The 20,222-nt window shown below is 41.2% G+C and overlaps 1 protein-coding gene across 1 annotated transcript in view; it reads right to left on the bottom strand.

The window, feature by feature from the left end:
- Positions 1-19,683, bottom strand: part of cspg4 (chondroitin sulfate proteoglycan 4) — a 76,343-nt gene extending 56,660 nt beyond the window's left edge. The window contains exon 1 of the mRNA XM_084363232.1: positions 19,572-19,683. Coding sequence (XP_084219358.1) covers positions 19,572-19,647 — 76 coding nt within the window. The 5' untranslated portion in view covers positions 19,648-19,683. The remainder of the gene's footprint in view (positions 1-19,571) is intronic.
- Between the last annotated feature and the right edge of the window lie 539 nt (positions 19,684-20,222).

Below are 20,222 nucleotides of genomic sequence, written 5' to 3'. Positions count from 1 at the left end.
GCACAGGCAGCACTGTTTTGTGTTGCTGATGACATGGAATGTGTTGTGCTACGTTTTACTGCGTTTGTCCTTTAACTCTGCCAAGCTTTGAGGTGGTTTTGGATTGAGGAGAAGGAGGCTCTTTTTTAAACATTTATAAGTTGCAGGGCGACTCCGTTGCAAAAGGGAGGGGCCATCCAATCCAGGCTGTGGAGGAAACTGCCTCCCCAAAAAAAGCAAACCAAACAAATGGCACAAAAACTTATTTTTCAGGAGGCTACTGTAAAAGGGAGTCTTTGTGTCCTCAAAAGTCTGCTCCAACACTTGACTTCGCTTGACTCAGAGCTGAAAAGGGAAAGGACAAATGGAAAGAAAGACTCAAAGAGAAAAGTACGCAATGTACCAAGTGGGAGGAGGGGATTTTCTGGTGAGCAGAGAAAGATGTATTTGGGGAAAAGAGCTCCTTCTGGAAGCTTCTGATCTGCTGTTTCACCAGAAGGCCTTGGCCTGGTGTCAGGGCGTTGGTCTTGTTTCCAATAGCGTCACTTTCTGTGCGACAGCATATTCATAAGGCCTTAATAATGTGTTTTATTTTTAACTGCTTCAGTTTTGTGATGTGGCAGCGCTTACCACTACAGTCATGTTCAATGAGAAGTTGCAGTTAAACTCAGGGCACATAAAAACTACAAGTGTGGATTTATTTTGACAGGAAACTCAATGGAGACGTGTTGTACTGTTTGTCCACGGGGAAGAGCCTCGTGTGCACGGAGCACTTCTCCTTCAGCTGCAGAGCCGGACGACTGCTGATGGACATTAATGCTCTCGGCTGTTGCCATGCGACTACAGAACATCCATTTTATGCAAAGAAAATGGTATTATAATTATAGACATGTTACTTAAGCCTTGGTTCCCTGGACACTTAACAGCAGGAACATACAGTACATCATGCTATCCTCCAACTAAAGATACTAAACATAAGATACCTGCTGTGCCTGCTCATTTAAAAATGAATACCACTCACTTTACAACACAGTTCACTTAGAGGTCTCATATTACTTCTTCACATGCTGCAAAATCAAAACTAGTCTTAGTTAAGCCATTCACTGCCTCAGTATGGCAGTGTTATGATCCTAAATATTGTAATGGCTTTGAAACATGTATGTAACACAGCACATGTCCTGTTTCAACATTCATAACATTGGTCATGTGGATCCAATGTAAATGAGTCCTGGCCTTTAGTTATGAATACATTCGCAGTTGTTTATTAGAATATAAATGAGGTTGAGGAATTGAATTCCACGGGCCAAATGAAGCCCGTATATTTCTGACTACTAATGAAAGCTGTTCCGAAAATGCACTGTTTCTCGATAATCCTGCCAAAGGCATCCAATACCATCCAGCTGGCATTCAGATGTTCTACAGATGCGCTCAATTCTCCAAGAATAAGGGCCCGTGGAAATAAATGCATCCAGAACACTGCAGTGCAAAAGTATGGAATGCGTGAATGATGCATTTTCGTAAACATGCTTAGCTGTGTGACTTCCAAGCCAACAGAGTTAACACTGTGGAGACACAGCAGTCCATTTGATGTTGAGTGTCTTGGTTGGACAGGATGCTGTGGATTATGCTTTGTGCCAGTACGGTCAAATGAGGTGACAGTGTTATCTAATACACATATTTATTATTGTGAGAAACTGTTAATATTGAAGCAGAAATCACAGAAACTGTATTGAAAGACCTACTTAAATGATGTTATCTTTCTGTAAACATACATACATGCTCCAACATTTCTTCAGTTTCACAGACAAATGTAAAACCCTTTCTTTCAGCGGAACTATTGAAAAGTGACGGCCATGACATTGTATCATATTTTTGAATTTGAAAGGACATTTGAGCCTTTTGGAAATTCAAAGAAGATGAAATAAGACATCACATTAAAATATAAGCTCTAAAACCATTGTTTTTATTGAAAAAATATTATCAAATATGTCCATAACCCAAACACAATTAACATAGAAGCTCAGAAAAGTACATGGTACGAAGACAGCGATTCACAAATTCAAACAAGCTATGTGGATTCGGTGATAAAGAGTCATAGCAACCACCATAGCAACAATAGAAAATGTTGCCTGTTAACGATTTTCTGGCCAAATCTTGATAAATCTAAATAACTAACAAACTAGAGATCATACACATCCACCGAAGGAAGAAATTAAAACATGCCTTCCTTGCTAAAAACATTATCAAAACGCTTTATAATGCAGAAACTGTTAAAATATTGCATTCTCCGCTGATAATGAAATAAATGTCTGTCATATTTCCCAGAGAGTCACGTGTAAAGGACGCAGGGTGATTAGAAAAGAATAGGCAGAATAAAGAAGCAAGTATCTCACGACTTTAGAGCCATTATTGTGAAACTAATACTCTTTGCACTGTGGACCATTTCAATGTTTGACCGGGTAAGTTTAATTAACTATAAATTTATAAAAGGTTATTATAAATTGCTGCCATGAATTCAAATGTGAGTGATGCAAACACGGGCAGAAGTCATTTTCAATTAGTTTAGTTGCATATCATTGGTTGAGGGCACAAAACTACAGAATTTGGACAAAGTAGGACAAACTGAAGTGTAGCGAAAATGTCAGGAGAAAATGTCCATATACATTGTTATAAATATATATGGAAATAATCAATGCATTTATATTTTGGACATACACGTTGTCCAGATCCTCTCTTGGCGTGCGAGAAGGAGACGGAGGAGAAATGACACGATGAGGGCGAGGCCGGGTGGAGCCGGCCAGTGTGGGACAGGTCCTGTTGGATTTGGCAATGAAATGTCCAGCTCTGCACCACCACCACATCCTTCTCACACAATGCGTGTTTCATGTCTTCACAGTGAGTCACTAAAACATACCATATGCTCATATTAGTCTTTAGGCACGTTTCATGCAGTCTATGAGTCTTCTATGCTTGAAGTTCAGTGGTTTAACATTATTTATCTATATTTCACTCAACAATGCTGTGGATTCCTTTTCTTCTAAACAATATACTGTATTCTTGCAGGGCAAGACTGACTGGAAGGAACTAGATTATATCTGTAACAGGCGACACCTGCTCAGAGTTAGAGCCCCATTCATAAATCCAGTACAACAGCCTGTAGCAGTGCATATTATCCAACTCCAATATTTCTCGACAGACAGACTGTTTCAGGGCCACTAACTTTGTTTCCAAATGACCTCACTCTGAAACGATGTGATTCAGGAGTCGGCAGTGAGTTCACACGGAGACCACCATCAATAGTTTATGACTTGCATTTAAAAGAGGCCAGAGGAGGTCTGTTCTGGTCAAGGTAAAACCATTATGGTCCGTGGATGAATCATACATTTGATAGTCAGACTTCACATAACCCACCCAGAGGACTGAAAACACAAGCTCTGGAAAAAAGCCGTCTGATATTCGCAGGGTCATTAGATCAGTAAATAAGGAGCGCAAATGGAAAATTTTACAAGATGTAGGTGCTGCAGTAACACTCTGAGGTGTATTTGGAGTTAAAAGTTTAAAGACTAAAAATCTCAAACTATGCTATTTCATCAGCAATGTTTATCAGACTCAACACCATGGAGGCATGAAGGTCAGAAGGCCACAGTTTTGACTTATCTTGTGCAATATCTCTACTAAATGGACCGGCACACATCTTGACATTCAAGGTTTCCAGAGAATGAATCCGAACAACTTTGGTGATCCCCTGACTTTTTGTCTTGGGAACCATGAGGTTGACTTTTGTAGTTTGGAGTGAAATGACCTGATGGGATTTTGTACATACAATAATGCCCTTCAGATTGAACCTTATTCAAACTCTCTTCTTTCCAAACTCTTTACAAACCAGAATGGCACTCGGTAGAGCACATATGTACCTCCTCCAAGGGTCAACAGTCCCCTTTTATTCAATCAAGCCGTATCCAATATCAAAGAAACATATTGAAATCTGCTGGACGGCACAGTGCCTAATTAAAGCCTGACAAAGTATGGTTCACTGTGAGTCCTGTTTGATAATAAAGTCTATTTTGACCTGAATGTGTTGCTAAAGAAAAGGTCAGAGATTCATAATAATTGACAGGAACTTCTCCTCTTTCGGATTCGTGAATATTTATTCAAAGTTTCATGGCAATCTAACCATTATTCATAGAGGTGTCTTGCTTTGGACAGGTTGACCTGACAGCCCAGTTATATCTTAGGGCAGAAACATAAATAATGAGAAACTATTTTAATTATTAGCTTTAGCTGAACTTCAGAATGTATCTTTGCATTTTGGATTTCATTCCACAATAGACTCACTTTATTTCTTCAAAATTTCAGCAACTAATCACTCTTGCAGTGTACCTGTGGGTATGTATCAATCTTCTATTAGTTTTCATCATCTTTTGTGTTTCTGTAACAGCAGCTTAAGTGTTGTGTGCACCAAAACCAAATGCTACCTTCGCTCCTGCCGCATCTGTTTTACATTAATTTCCACTTGAAGGTACTGCTGATCTAATTCCCTGCATCAGCTCCCAAACTGTATCCACTCAGCCCAACAAGGGGGCTGCAAGAATGCTGACCAACATACACCAAGACAGATGTCAGGCAATGGCTGAACATTCCCTGGCAGTAATGCACAATTTCAAATTTCCAGAAACCACTGAAATATGTTTTATTGGTATGTGGACTAGATTTCACCTTTCAGCAGAGCACTATAGGTGTTGTGTTGGAAACAGGCTCCTCTGGAGGCGAGCTTTCCCAGTAAAGCCTTTTTGGCGAGATAAAGTTGGCTGCTCATCAGAGTACGGTCAAAAGGTCAGTCTATTATGAGAGGTACTGAAGATTTCGCATTAGAGGAGAAGGGAAAGTTACAGCCATGTGTTAAACAAACAGATATACTGTAATTTATTATAGGCTACAAACAGAAGTGGTACCCTGAAGTGGGCTTGTTTAAGTTTTGTGATTGTGCCGCCTCTAATGAGGATGTTCATAATTACACATAATCAGCGGTCTATTATTCAAGGCTACTCTTGATTGTGTACAATTTCAATCATTGTTATAAAACTGATGAATTGTAGCGGCATGAGAGGTTTACGTTGTTTCAGTTATCAACATAATTGCATACCCTGCTATTTACTTGATGTGTGAATGCATCAGGGAAGCACAAAAACACAAAAAGTTTCAAGATAACATGACTATATTCTCTACCTTTGACAGCCATGTTCAATGAAGTCTGGAGAAGAACTCCACAATTTGGCAACACGGTGAATCCAGTTTATTCCACTGTCAGCTGCCAGGAAAATATTTGTGCTCCGAAGTAGCTCCGTGTTGGACGACTCCATGATTTCTCTGCTACAACAGCTGCTGAACGAGTTAGTGTTGAGACTCCCACCAAAATACACAGCGTGACAAATGACCGAAGTCAAATCTTTACTTCTGCAGGAACAGGAAAACGTCTTGGTGATACTTTTTGGAACTCGGCATATTTCTCTGACTCTGATTGATTGTATCAAACTCTATTTCTGTGCTATCACTTCACCACTCAACAAACTGGGGTGTTATCTGGTTCGATAATGGCTGGTGGCAAAGTGGAAAACATGAATTTTGTTTACAGAAAGTTTGTCGCGGCTGTAAAACTGTCTTTTTTTTCCTTTTCTCAGTGAGAATGAAATCATGGTGAGATACTCCTATTCGGAGTTAAGTTTGGGCCGGATCAGGTCTTTCTATTTTAAACTGCTGACGTCTCTTTTGGTAGTAGTAGAAGCTTGTGTGTGTAAAACTTTCGACTCACCCTCCTTAAACTTGCTTCCCCATGCATGATGTCTCAATTGACTCATGGCTTAAACCTGATTAAAGTGTCTCCTCCTCCTCACCTACATCTCCCATTTGAGCCTGAACTCAAGCTAATTAGTCAACTCAATAAAGGATCATAGCTTTCCGCTGGATTAACCTGCTGATGTGGAAGAGCAGATGGTCTTAATATTAGTACATGGACTTTCACAGATGGAAACCAGTGAGTTAATAGTGTTAGTTCATCACCTCAGTGATCTTAACCATTTGAAAGGATAAAGGACTGCCAAACACCAGACATTCCCTTTCAGCGTGACATAATATGTCTGTACTTGACCATTTTTCTTTTCCATACATCTGCAAGATTTATTTACTCATTTAATGAACAAAGGAAAATAAACACCAGGAGCGTTTTTCTAATAAATTAAAGTTCATTAGAGAATCAGGCACCCAGAAAGAGAGGGTTCAATTTTTCACCCTTAGGCTGGCCTTAAGCTAATTGCCATCCAATGGTTATGTGTAGCAGAATGCTCTCTCACACTGTAAATTACTTATATAGCCTCCGGAGGTTATTAAGAAAAGGATTTGACCACATTGCTGTGAGATTGGAATACCTTAACAGGTCACGTGTGTCATTATTTTGCATTGAAGTAAAGAAATGGAAGCTTTCTCGTTGTGGCAACGTCTCGATGGTGTTTCAGTGTACCGCTTTCTTCTTCAGGGGACCATCAAAACAAAATGTACCTGAGAGAATTGCAATTAAAGTCACCAAATATGAACTGAACTCAACAATGTTTAAAACATCTAGAGTATCTCCTCTGTGGTCACCTGTACAACGGTTTGTCTTGAAGACAAGCTCAGGAATGTATTTCTGGCTGTAAAGTGACAGGATGCTCCAGGGTCACACACGGTCAGCTTCCCTATTCTGTGTCTTCTCATTCCCCAGGGGCCTATTCCCGTGGCCCAGTCTGGCACAATCCAGCACATCAGGCCACAAAAATACTAGTTGTTCTTGGTTTGCACACATCCCTCCTGTCATCTGCATTTCTTCTGGTTTGGCCGATGGTTTGTTGACTTCAGTGCGTTCAGATGCCGCTGTCAGTCGCTCAAAGAGTCTGATTATTTTTCTCATTTCTCTCAATCTTTGTTCTCTTCCACCAGATAAAGTTGCTTTTAGGAACATGTTTTCCTTTCTCTGTTTGTTTAATCAAGCATGTAATCGTTTTTTTGAGCTCGGTCTCCCCAAATTTCACGAAACGCGAATAATGTCTGGAAATGCAAATATGTGCTCGGAGAAACGCAAGAAAAGTGAGAAGCATGTCTTGTTTTGTTGTTGGTGTTGTTGTTTTTTTTTTTTATCAAGGAAGAATATAAGAGGGAGACTCAACCAGTCACCTTCACACATTCAGGTGAGAGTTTCATTATGAAGCAGCAGCGATTGGGTTTTTACTTTATATATTTAATGAAAGCAGGACACTGATGAACCAGTTACTTTGCGAATCTTTTATTTAATTTCTGAGGATTAGCCTTTAAGCCCACGGTAGTGTAAGTCACGGTATTCACAGTGCGGTCAACATGGACTGGTCCATAAAAAGGTCATTTAATGCAGCTACTTCATTTTTGTTGATTCGCAGCCCCTGTGGATGATGAGCACTACCTCCTCCCGTGTTAAAGATCTTAATCTTTGTGCGTTTGCTTTGAAAGCGAGTGAAAGAAAGAGGCATTTAAACATAATACATGTTTTTCTTTTGCAGGATGCATGCAATGAGGTCATGGATATTTGTGGCTATGTAAGATCAATAACTGTAATATGATGTGAAACTAAATGATCTTCATTTTAGTCCCTTACTGTTCGACCAGACTACAGAGAATCTTCTTTCCTCAGACACCCCAATTCATCCTCAGCAATCTGCCACAAAAATACATTTTAATTCTATGACTTTTCCAACCAGGTTAAATCGGAATCGGACCCGGTGCAGGCATTTATAATAACTAACTTTGTGGAAATAGCCAATATCCTTGTAGTATGTTTATGTAAAGAAATGCCAAAACATCAAAATGTCCACCTTCTAAGAACTGGCAAAAGTAGGAAAACATGTATATACACACTTAATATTAACCAAGTAAATCTTCAAAATAATTGCATATTTTGCCTGACGCACAATATACAGTATGTCTGAGAGATAAATACTGGCTTCTACCCAAGGAGTATAAAAGACCGCCTCAGAATTATGAGTGCGCTGCTTTCTCCTCCTTTCTTAGGGCCGATAGTTCTACATTTTGAAAGGCTTTGCTTGCCAAGAGTCTGATGAGAAGATGACACTACTCTCATATCTCGACAATAAATACAAAGCTACAGCCAGCAGCCGTTTAACGGTAGTTTAACACAAAGACCGTATTCGTTTAATCGATTCAGCAAATGAAATATGAGCTTTGGGAGTGTGGGTAGGCAAATTATGATACCTTCGGTTGGAGCCAGACTTCTTTATTGCACAATCGGTCTGTTAATCTAACGCTCAGCAGGAAGGCAAATAAACATGTTTCCCCAAATGTCTCGTGAGCAAGCACTTCACTCAAATCAGTGTCTTCTTTCAGTTTTTTTGCTTCTTACTCTGTTTCAGCAGACTCAAACCCTAGAATGTAATCATGATCAATACTTAATTCTAACACAAACAACATATTTAGAGTCGCTTCATTTTATACACGATAACCAAGTAAATTATTGAAGCAAATGTAATTTTCATATAACTGACGCCTACAAGAGTTTGTTCTCACTTCACAGTATTCTATGAAACTATGCTGATCTTTTTGAACATCTGTTTTGCCACAACCGAGTGAAAGATTCAACACATGATTGCACAAGTACTTTGGCTGTCTGGCTTTGCAAACCAGTGACGTGTGCTTCAGCTCCACTGTGCAGCTGTTCTCCGCTTCATGCTACTGCAGGCGGCTGTATAGTCAGTCGGACCAAACTTCATGGGACACATCACTTCCTCTGGTTATTTTAAGCCTCCATAACCAGCGGGATGACGGCATTTGCTCTGGCCTCCGAACACTGGGATCTGTGTGAACCGCAGCACATACAGCATACACGCCCTCACACACTCATAGAAAATCCCCAGCCTGGATCCCCTTTCCTCCCCCTTCGAGCTTTCGTCAACCTCATGTGAAGCAACAAGCTCTTTTGTTAGTTCACCCGTCTAGCTATATTTATCTGGTGCAAGCCATTCCAGACTGTCATCTACCCGATCCCAGGCCTGGTGCTATCCCCAGCCCCCTTGATTCTGTCTGAACCCAGCCTGTAATGAGGCCGTCTGGCGTCAAATTACTCAGAACACTTCATGGTCCCTCGGTGGTGCTGATGAAGATTTTCAACAGGATGGGAGCTGGCGCTGATCTGCCTTCATGTCAGCATGCTGTGAAAAGTGGCCCTCCTAACGGTAGCCTCCCACCGCCATGTTGTGGGAATGATAGAGCAGGAGAATAGCTATTTGGATAAAGATGTTCATATTTATTTTATGTGGGTCGGAATCATCCTCACTGAAAATTAAGACAATTAAGTCACATTCTTAATGAAGTTATCCATCACGTGGCAGGTATTTGCCAGAATCTGCAAGACCAGAGCCTGGGTCCTCATCGGGGGGTCCGTATTGTTTCAATTTTCTGAGAATACACAATAACATGCGTCCAACATAGTATTGGCACAGATAGACAGACAGATAGACAGACAGACAGACAGATAGAGACCACCCGGAAACTGCAGAGGATGAGGCTAACATGCCTAATGCTGCAACTGCTGCTGACTATGCAGGTACAGCATGGGTTAAGTGCAAAAACAGAAAACACAAGAATATTTAGAGAAAGTTTTCAACACGTTCTCGCTCCCAAATCGTCAAATTCGGCCTTAGACCTCAAAGTGTGACACTCTACCCCTCTAGCCTAAGTGAAGTGCTCCGCAATAGCATTAATACATCACATGCAATGTTTGGTTCCACTTTCAAAATACAGCTTGCTAACCACTAGTTCACATGTTATGACTTTTAGAATGCAATTAACGTCAAGCGGTTAGGTTTAGGCAAAAAAACTACTTGGTTAGGGTTAGGAAAAGATATTTTGGGTTAAAATAACTAATGTAAGTTACAAAGATGATGAAATGCAACGCAATGCAACATAATGTAACGTAACATATGTACTGTCACTCCTAACATTTGTGACTTCAGTTACATCATTTTCGTTCACTTAACTAGGAAGTGACGCTAGTTTACCTCCAGCCAAACTTACGGCATACGGCCACTGACCAGGTTGCAATATTTGGGCCGTGGGAGTGAGAACCAGCTGCAAGTTTGGTTTTACCTTCAGGGTGAATGAGGCTGTTGAATTGCCAGTGTGTGTCTGTGTCTGTTCCACCGTGCTGTGAAACGAATCTATGAAGCCGTCAAAGCAGAGGCATCACTTTTAGACAATTGTCTAAAACATCTGTGTTAAAACATACATATATTAATCTGTCAGTGATAATTATCTCAATAGCTTATTATTGTATCCACTATAACACATTTATACACCCTATAGGCAGTGCTACTCGTTATTGTGGGCTCAGTTTAATATACAACATCATTTTCTATAATAGGGGTCATGGCCTAAAAAAAGTTGAAGACCCTTGAACTGTCATTAAAACACTTTGGGACCAAATGTACACTTATTATTACAATTATTATTGTTGCAATTATTTTGTAACATGCCATAGCATCTTGCGGCTAAAGCTTGATCTCTGAGTCTTGGAGCAAAGGCTAATAACGTCTCGAGCCGAGAACTAATTAGAACCAAAAAAAAAAACAATTCGTTTGGAGTCTGATGTCTCATGATTAATCACTGTAGCCTTGTGCTTGTGAGTCATACACCCGCTGGGCTGGAGGGAGTCCCTGCACTCACAGTGGATTTCTCTATATTTAAGAGAGTGAGTCATATTCATGTGCGAGCTACTGTCCCTGCTGGACATGTAAAAATAGCAGACTCTAAGGGATAGCGCTATGTATAATGAAACTCATTGAATGTGAACTGCAATATACAACACATGAATGTTTTACAATGTCTCTCTTTTAATTTGATGCATTTGAGTCATTACTACCGTGTGTGTCTGACTGTATATAGGACTTGCTAAAAAGATCCAGGTTCCCAGGAGTTGGAGAGAGCAAACATAAAACACATCTGATAACAAAGTGGTCCCTGTTTGCAGAACGACTTCAGATCCAAGCAAGCATTCAAAACTTGGCTAATTGCAGCACACTTGCATTCTTTCACCGCAGTTGTTTTGTCTATATTAGGTAAGAGAAGCGGAGCGACAATATGATTAAAGCCTCCAGCTTTGGGTGCCTAACTGACCAAGCAGACTCCAGATGTTGGAGTGGAAACCTCAGGCTTTTACTGAAGGATGAATCAGCCAAACATTCAAAACATTTCCCATGATTCACGCGCCTTTTCCAGTCCCATTGCAGCCTTTTGTTACCCACATTGGACTGATTCGACTGATCAGAGCATGTGAGTTACATGCGATGCAGAGCGTTCAACAAAGCGAGCATTGTTCTTAAATCTAAGGACAGTAATTTTTATCATATGATGTTGTCAGATAACAGTATCTGATGGTAGTACCAGATGATAACATTCACCACGAACAGGAAGAAAAGCTCTTGAGAGTCGATCTTGGGAGGTGAACCGTCCGAGTAATTCCATAAAGCCCTTTGGGGTAAGAAGACACTTTGCATTCCTGTTTCCCTTTCAATTTATTTTCAGTGGATAAGAGAAACAATGGCAGCCAGAATAGGAGTGGTATCTCTTTATTCAACCAAAAATTATGAAACTATTCTAAAAAAAAAAAAAAAAAAAAAAAATTAAAAAAACCCATAGAGGCCGTAGAGGAGACATCTGGTCATGCATAATTCCTGCTTATTGAAAACTTGGCAGTTCTGTGATGATGAGGATTTTCTCTGGAGTTTTCATTTTGGGCACTAAACTCCCCAACAGCTCTTATCAAAAATAAACATGCAGAGTTCAGCTGCTGCAGTGGGGGGAGAATATAAGCCTGTCTGTCTCAGGGTCATAACACACACTTTGATTTGAAATGTCCCACTTCAGGACTTGGCCCCTTTGTGGTCTTACAGGTAACCTTGTGTGCATTATTGACAATTTAGGGAGTCAAGGTAGGTTGTATTTTACTTTTTAATTGTTTGCAGTGCTGTTGGTTTGTTTTATTATAGCTCTCTTGTATTTTACAGTGTTGACTCTTTATTATGTCCAATAATTGACTCTGACGTTATTTTTATCCATATCCTGTTGTCTGCCACTACGACTCCATATCAACAAAAATATCATAAAATCTAATCTAATGTTCCAGCTTTCCAGTTTGGGTGAGGACACACAGTTATTAAAACATTTTGCTCAGTCCACTGCTGGATTTGTCTCTGACTGAAAATGTTGCATTGTCCACCACTTCCATTCTGACTGAAAAATGTCGACAACTATGGGATAGATTGGCCAAAAAGTTTGTGCAAACATTCATGTTCCCCAGAGAATGAATACTTTTGACTTTGTTGATCTCCTGTCTTTACCTCTAACACCAAAACTTAAGGTAAACAAGTTCATTTGTCCATCATTTATGGCTAAATTTATAAACAAATGCCTGCAGAATAAATGGTATTTCCATCAGCCTCAGCTAAACTTTGTGTTTCGTGCTCATTAGCAAATGTTAGCATGCTAATGCGTCAAACTAAGATGGTGAACATGGTGAATGTTATTCCTACTAAACATATACATGTTAGTAGAACCCCAATTCCCACAAAGGTTTGGTCACTCTGAAAATACAATATAATATACAGTATAATATATTTGATGTTGTATCTCACTAGCTTCATTGAGTTTGTGTAAATATATGCTGAATCTAACACAGTTTGCTTGCAAAATGATTGCATTATGTTTGCATTTTTTTTTAGCATGTTAAAGTTAGCCTGTAGCTCAAAAGCACAGTACATCCTGATAGAGCGTCTAGCATGGCTGTCGAATCTTAGACTCAACTATTGTAATTGGTAAGTGAGTGCAAAGATAATCAAGGGTCTTTGTGAGAAGTATAATCAGCATATGTATTATTGTTAAATTATTTTTTTTTTGATTGATTGATTTTATTAATTCATGCTTGCAGTTTGCAGTTCATGTTTGTAAAATGTGGTGAGTGAAAAATCTATTAAATTTAACTCTGTTAAACATCAAAATAAACATCAATAATCAGCAAGACACAACAACATGTATGAAAGTGTAAAACATGTTATTAAGCGCAGTCCTTTGGAGTAAATCTGGATTTTCCTCCTTTACCCATGCAGCTCTGACCCCGCGTTGTTGCTGTAGTAAGACTTTCTCCTTAGAATTGCCTAAATTGCATGGCGACAAGCTAATCACAGTTTAACAACAATTTCAACTCCCAAATTGCCGTTTCCAGACCTGAAATCTGGGTGTAGACCATCCGTCACTAATGTGCCGCGAAACCCCCTTCCACCGACATCTGATTGACGTGGAAAGGGTTAAAACAACACAGGAGCACACCGTGAGATGGCTTTTGACCTTCCACCTAGGGACAGAATCTGGGCCTGTGTTTATGTACAGAAACTCTTTTGTGTGCACACCCAGGGCTAAATAAGGTCTGTGTGTGGGCTGTCTGCCCGCTCTAAGCAGATCATGGCCCTAAAATATAATCCGAGCAGCCTGCCGTTGACAGCCAGCAACCTCAAAGAGAGCAATGTGGGAAAGATCATCTGCCAGGGGAGTATAGAGTCCTCAAGGCGAGGGACAAGTCTTATTTTTTTCGGTGTTCTTGCATCACAATGAGAATAAACTGCGCTATGATATGTGCTTTTTGAAGTCACTGAGCCCTCTGCTTCAAGTGTGACAACAATGATAGTGATACATTCAGAAGGAAGAGAAGCATTTCTCCCTTAGTTTGAAAGGGCTGTGCATCTGGCACATCTGTGGAACTGTGAGGGACAACTTGATAGCTTCATCACACATTTCTCCTGCTGTAAAGGATTATTCTGATTTATAACAACTTCAGCCTTTTATTAAAGTCATGGCCATCATTCCTGTCAGTAATTATAGAGTTGTTCTCACCAAGTTAAATGCTTCGATCAGACTGACTTTAAAGAAACCCGTCGGCACGGCCCTCCCATTTCTCCAAATCTCCCATTCCCTATGTATGTGGTAGTTTGTATTAACAATTAGTTTGGTGATTATTGAATCAGTTTGTATTGTAGTTATACTACAATATCACATTCTTAAAGAACGTTTTGCGTAATTAAAAGATAACAACTTGACCCTCTCTACAAGGCGGGGCCTTAAGGATACATGATTATGCAGTTGCTTTATTGTGTTTTAGAGGTAGATGCAGTATTACCAAATTACCACAAAATAATAACCACACAGTGAACCTGGAGTCTTTGGGATTTCATAGAGTCTGGGGCCCGAGGGCAGTTTTCCAGTTGGCAGTCTAGCCTCGCCCCAAGGTTAGCCAATTTATTTGGAAGAGAAACCAAAGCTGAAGATCAAAAATGATCAGCCAGACCATGGGTTGTAAACATCCATCACAGTTTCAAGACCAGTACACTGATCTACCATACTGGCCTCAATCATGTGCATTTTAAGTGTGTTCACTTTCTGTATTATCGCCACATAAAGTGGTTTCGGCCAAGTTTACATTTACATTTTGCTAAAAATGACAATGTTGAGAAAATGACCCATGAGCACATGGATCAGCAAAAAATGATTTGAGTATGCGTGCAAGGCAAGTAGGTGCTGGTGTAACTTTGCATTAAGTCAGCAGCAGAAAAAAAGCTTGAGAGTCCACCACTGTTCATGTTGTCCTGCTGTTGGCGCATAGCTACTCAGCTAAAAACAGAATACGCATGCACGATGCACGACCGTGTCGTCACAGTTGTCTCGGGGATTGTGCACTGCCAGTTTACATGACGACGGTAAGGGAGGTGTTTTAAAAGGTTACACTGTGGAGCCCAAGTTGTAATAAAGTAGAATTATCCTTCAAATAGCTTTAAAAGTTTAGTGAAATAAATAATGAACTGATCGTCAGTCCTGGCTATTCAGAGGCATTCTTTTGCATTTTTCTGTCTTTTAGCCTACAGGCTTATCTGACCACAGCACCTCCCTGTGAATGAGCAGCAGTGGCCCAGAGTCTTGCACCAGGACAGTAGTTATTGCTGGTACAGAAGTCGAGCCTCCAACATTTCCATTATGGGGCCGACACTGTAATCACTGGGCAGACATGCCGCCCACCCTGTTGCTGCAGGTCAGATATAAAATTCTACCTGTAGTAACAAGATGAAGTTATAGAGAGGAAAGGAGCGGGTCGAGGGAGGTTGCCCACACAGCTAACTTTGGATTCTTGCAATGATGTTTGCCTCGGGCCAGAATCCCCGAAAAATAGTTAATAAACCATGACTCACTGAAACTTTCTCTCTGAAGTGCCGGATAAAACATCAGGCAGGCAGAAGTAGGGGAGGTTATATCATATTAGAAACGTTATCAATATTGATTGTGTCCCATGCTCAGAGATGTTATGAGGGTCTCATAAAGTTTTCCCAAGTACAGGAATGTTTTAGAAGAAGTGCACTTGTTTTACAGCCAAAAAACCTCCAGAATTTATTCTCTTTAAAAAAAAATTAAGACACATGTTGAAGACAAAAAATAAATGTGTGTGCAGCTCTATAAAACTATTCTCACTCTCACTCTCGAGATTTTTCCTCTTCCTCCTCTTTTCAATCATGGAATTTGTAGTGACCTATTTTGTTACAGACTGCAGCTTATATTTTGTTTACAATGCCTGAAATACTCATAGCTCTGACATTTCTCACAAGGTTCAAGCGACCGCATATTTTTTGGACATTGAGTCTTTCAGTTACATGTGGAGCAGAACGATCTGTGCATTCCTCTCTGCATTTATAAACACTCTGATTTTCTGTTTGGATTTACTCCAAACGCCCCATTTCTATTCTGTCCTAACATTGCCTTGTGTTTCAAGTTTGAAGAGTTGAGGGGAGGGTCACAAAGTGCGCCTGTCTGTGGGACCAGCACAACCAGCACAACACTAATCTCATCAATTTCCCAATGCAAATATTGGACTTATTAATCTTCTGCGCAGACACTTGTAGTCACACCGTTCTCCCTGCCAACTCTCAAGGAACACATGGAGGCCTTGTATACAGACACTTCACAAAGCCCAGGCAAATTTCATGTTTATTTCTCCTTGTTACCATGGAGACATTATACTCTGGGGGAGATAGCAGGCTCATATGCAGTCCTGGGATGCAAATCCCCTTGTTAAGCTTTGCAATTGAAAATGCAAACAGATTCAGGAGCAAGGCGCTGCTGAAACACTCGAAAATGTGCACAAACCATTAGACAGTGTTTGTAGTAGATGTTGTTGTCCTTTATATATGTTATTACAGCAATTCAAGAAAAGCAACCGCAATTAGACAAGTGATTATTCAATAGATGGTGTTACAATGTGATCTAGGCTGTTTCCCATCACACATATTGGTAGTGTTTTACACAGACCGTCATCAGTTCTGCCAACAGAATTGGACAGGCGTATTATTTTCTCCCTGTCTGTGTCTTCATCTGTCAGGTCATATTTGTATTTTATTTTCATAAATGGGTTTTTCCCAAACTAAACAAGACAAAACAAAAGACAACACACAGAAGACTTTGTGGAAAAAAGGTCGGTAATGGGGCAAGAAAGAAGTCATTAACTTTACACACAGAGGGGAGTGGCAGCGGACGTGGCTTCCTCAGGAGCACACAACTTTCAAACAGTTTCACATCGCCACATCAAACTTTATGTTCCTATCAACAGAAAAACAGCACAAAAACAACCCAAAACTCTATTACCAGGCCAACCAAACAACATGTAAGCACTGGAGAGCAATATACGGTTTGGTAATAACTACCCTGGCAATTTTTCCAAACTTTGGTAAAGCAGTGGTTAAAGAGCAGCAGTCCAAGCCACTGAAGAGATACAGAGCTGCAGGCTGTTTCAAAGACTGGGAACAGGAACATGTCATGTCCAATTTCAGATAGAGCCACGATAAAGTACCAAGCTTCCCTTGATTTGAGGAAAAAAAGTGCTGTCACATGGCTGCTGAGTACAGAACCCTGCTGGTCGTCTGCGTTCAATGTCAAAGAAGATGTGACTCTTTTAGATTCGATGGTGAAATGATAGTCACTGATATACAGGGTCTGACAGGGTTGGCAGGTATTTATCAAGCTTGGGTAGGTGAAAGACAGTGTTATCAATCACAGGTGCAGCATTGAATTGAGGGCCATGACATCACCATGAGGCTAAACAGGCAGGTCCTCGAGCATGAATGCTAAAACATATTGACCGTGAAAGACTTCATCTCACGTCTTAGCGCTCTTATGTTTTCTTCATATATTCTACGTGAAGAGAAGATTATGGAATTGATTTGGTGAGCTCCTGCTTATGCTCACACTGCGTCATAATTGTTCCTGGGGCTGATATGTGGGTGGAAGAAACACGATGGCGTAAGACTATGGGCAAGTGCAGCACTGAGGAAACCTCATGGAAAAGGCTCACTGCGCCGTGTATTCACTTCTGCTACTGAGCAAGATGTTCCTGAAGGTAGGCAAATACAGCAATAATTGGTGCAGGTAGACCGCTTCAACACTTGGAGGCCGCACAGCGCCTCTGTAAGGAAAGGCGACAATGACGCGAAGAACGCCGAGGCATCTGGACGTCATGGCCTGTGACATTTGAAGTTGTAAACATGGAGACAAAATGAAACCTTCTGTAAGCTGTCTTGGCGGTTGGTGGAAGGGTCCCCCCGACAGCTTGTGGCAAGCATTTTGTGGAGCAAAGGGGGGCCATAATCTAATCAGTGACTCGGTACATCTGGTCAACATTAGCATTCGGTTCTCCGGGGTCAGTGGGTGAGCACTGTTCACACTGAGGCAGCGAAGATTCTGCCAGCTGATAATTAGATGAGGAGAAATGGTTCCTTTGGACAACTTTACTTTTTCTATGTTGGCATTGCACGTTTCTGCAAACCAAGGATATGTTGCACAACATTACATCCTCACAAACAATTGAACAGTCTCATTTAATTTATTTTCTGTCGAGTCAAGTTGGACGTCATCAAAACAGTGACTTGAGTCCAAATCACAGCCCACATCTCTGGAACCTGGTCAGCCAAAACATGATATTTTCCTAACCCTAACCCGAAAGCATTTTGGGCCTAAACCTAATCAGACCATACGCAGAACTTTCAAAACTGAAAATTGAATGTAAATAAATGTAAAGATTCAATTTATCGCAGAAATATACGTTGCCAACATTTATTCTGGGTTGATCTAACTACTGTAATCTATGTATATCTGCATTAAGCTACGACACTGTTATACACAAGGTTTCTGCGAATGTGAATACACTCAGACAGCAGTCGCCACTTGTTCAGTGTACAGCTAATTCTTCGGCGGAGGTGTCGCCGTCACGCCGGTCGGTGGGGTTCATCTATAAATGAGCACACAGAAGGGCGAATGACTCTTTTCATGCTGGTGGTGAACAGATCACAGTGCAGAAGGACTGACTCCAGCTCTCCAGCTGAGCTTTGATTCAGTGCCACAGAAACAAAGTGATACTCCTCCATTCAGAGATCAAAAGCCACTTTTTCACTTTATCTGCCAATGCTCATGGAGAGGTTTGCCCGGACTTAATTGGAGTGGAATTTGCTGTGAGAGTTGGAAGATCTGACAGCCGGCAGAAGACAATGGGCTCAACAGCTGTTCTAAGTCCAAGGCTGATCCTGCCAACTCACCATATGTACAATTTTGCGCTGAGGTGAGTTTGTTGAGCTGTTTGACGACACTGTTTAAGCTTCCCATCCACATACAAGATTCGCCTCAGCCAAACACTGTACATCCCCAATGTGCTCACTCTCAGGACAAGAGCGCCTGCATCATATCACATTCAGAACGGTACATCTGTAGCTGACTCTACTCATGCACTGTGGGGCCATTGTATGGGCCTTCCAGCATCCCCCTCCCCAACACACACACACACACACACACACAGCCTCTCTCACTCCCTTACTAACCCCTTGCTCACTTTCATCTCTCCTCTCTGGGTGGATAAGGAGCAGCTCTGCCTGCCACCGTGCACTTCCCTCTGAAAGAGCCATTCATTGCTGCCGGCAGAGGGACCTCGGCTCACCTCCTAACCACAGAGGGATTCAACTTCACTACCTCCTGCCTGTTGGCAACATGCTTTCAATGCAAACATTCTCGAGATAAATGCGCTCACACAGTCACCAGGGCACAGACTGAAAGGAAAAGGAAAAAATGAGAAATTGACAGATGTCGTCTCAGTCCTTGGACCAGGGTCAGATCCTTGCCACATCTGTCCCCTTGTGTATTGAGTTTCATACAAGAAAAGTAAGGTTTTACCGGTGGACAACAAAAAAGCAAAAGCAAAAAAAAGAGAAAAAAAGCAGAAAACCTGTTCTGGAGTTTATAACACATGCAGTACTGGTGCAGGTAAAAGTCAAAAGTTTAGAGTACATTTATGAAGTATAGTTTTCATCAGCATGTCATGCTTTGATTTATGCATTGGGGAAGCCTCGGACAGGGACAGTGATCTGATCTCCTCCCGTGCATCTTTGACAGAGGGCAGCAGAAGGAGGGAACAGGACACTTACAGAGTGATTTGCAGTGGCACTTACCTCCATGAGTGGGGCTGGGGAGGCACAGCAGCAGGGTCAGGAAGGCACCGACCAGGACCGAATGTAGGGCTCTCATTTTTTCGTGCTGAAAGTTAAGTCCTCCACTCTCACGTTAAAGACACTCCATTCAGAAGGGACTGAATGAGTTTCCAGTTTTGGGACCTGCTACAGGATACTTCTCTATGAAGGGGCAGGGCTGGGGAGGGACCATGAGAGGGACGCCCTCTTTCAACTCCCACCCCCCTCCAGCATACTTACACACACACTCCACAGATTGGAAAATCATATCCTGTCTCCTGCCTCTCCCTCCTGCCCCTGCACTTACTCATTCATCCAAGTTCAAGCTACTTACCTAAGTTACTCGCAGTTCCCCCTGATGAGGTGTTGATGTCTATCTTTTCTATCTCTGTAGACATGTTCTGCAAAAGCAGCAGTCGACTGACATGTTGTTACTGTGGTAGCTATCAGTCATGTTAATCGTCAAGGTCAGCATTTAACAAGATATCTGCAGTATGTTCCCCACACATTTGGATCACTTTAGTAAAGGCATTTCTTGAAATTGTCACAAATATAATCTACAGGATTCGTGTCCACGTACATGAATTTTAAAATGTTTTCATGACTCTCAACACAACCATCTTTCGTGCCTGC

This window comes from Pagrus pagrus (genome assembly GCF_965226575.1).
Source record: "Pagrus pagrus genome assembly, chromosome: 10".
Taxonomy (NCBI): Eukaryota; Metazoa; Chordata; class Actinopteri; order Spariformes; family Sparidae; genus Pagrus; species Pagrus pagrus.
This window is presented reverse-complemented; position numbering and strand designations above follow the sequence as displayed.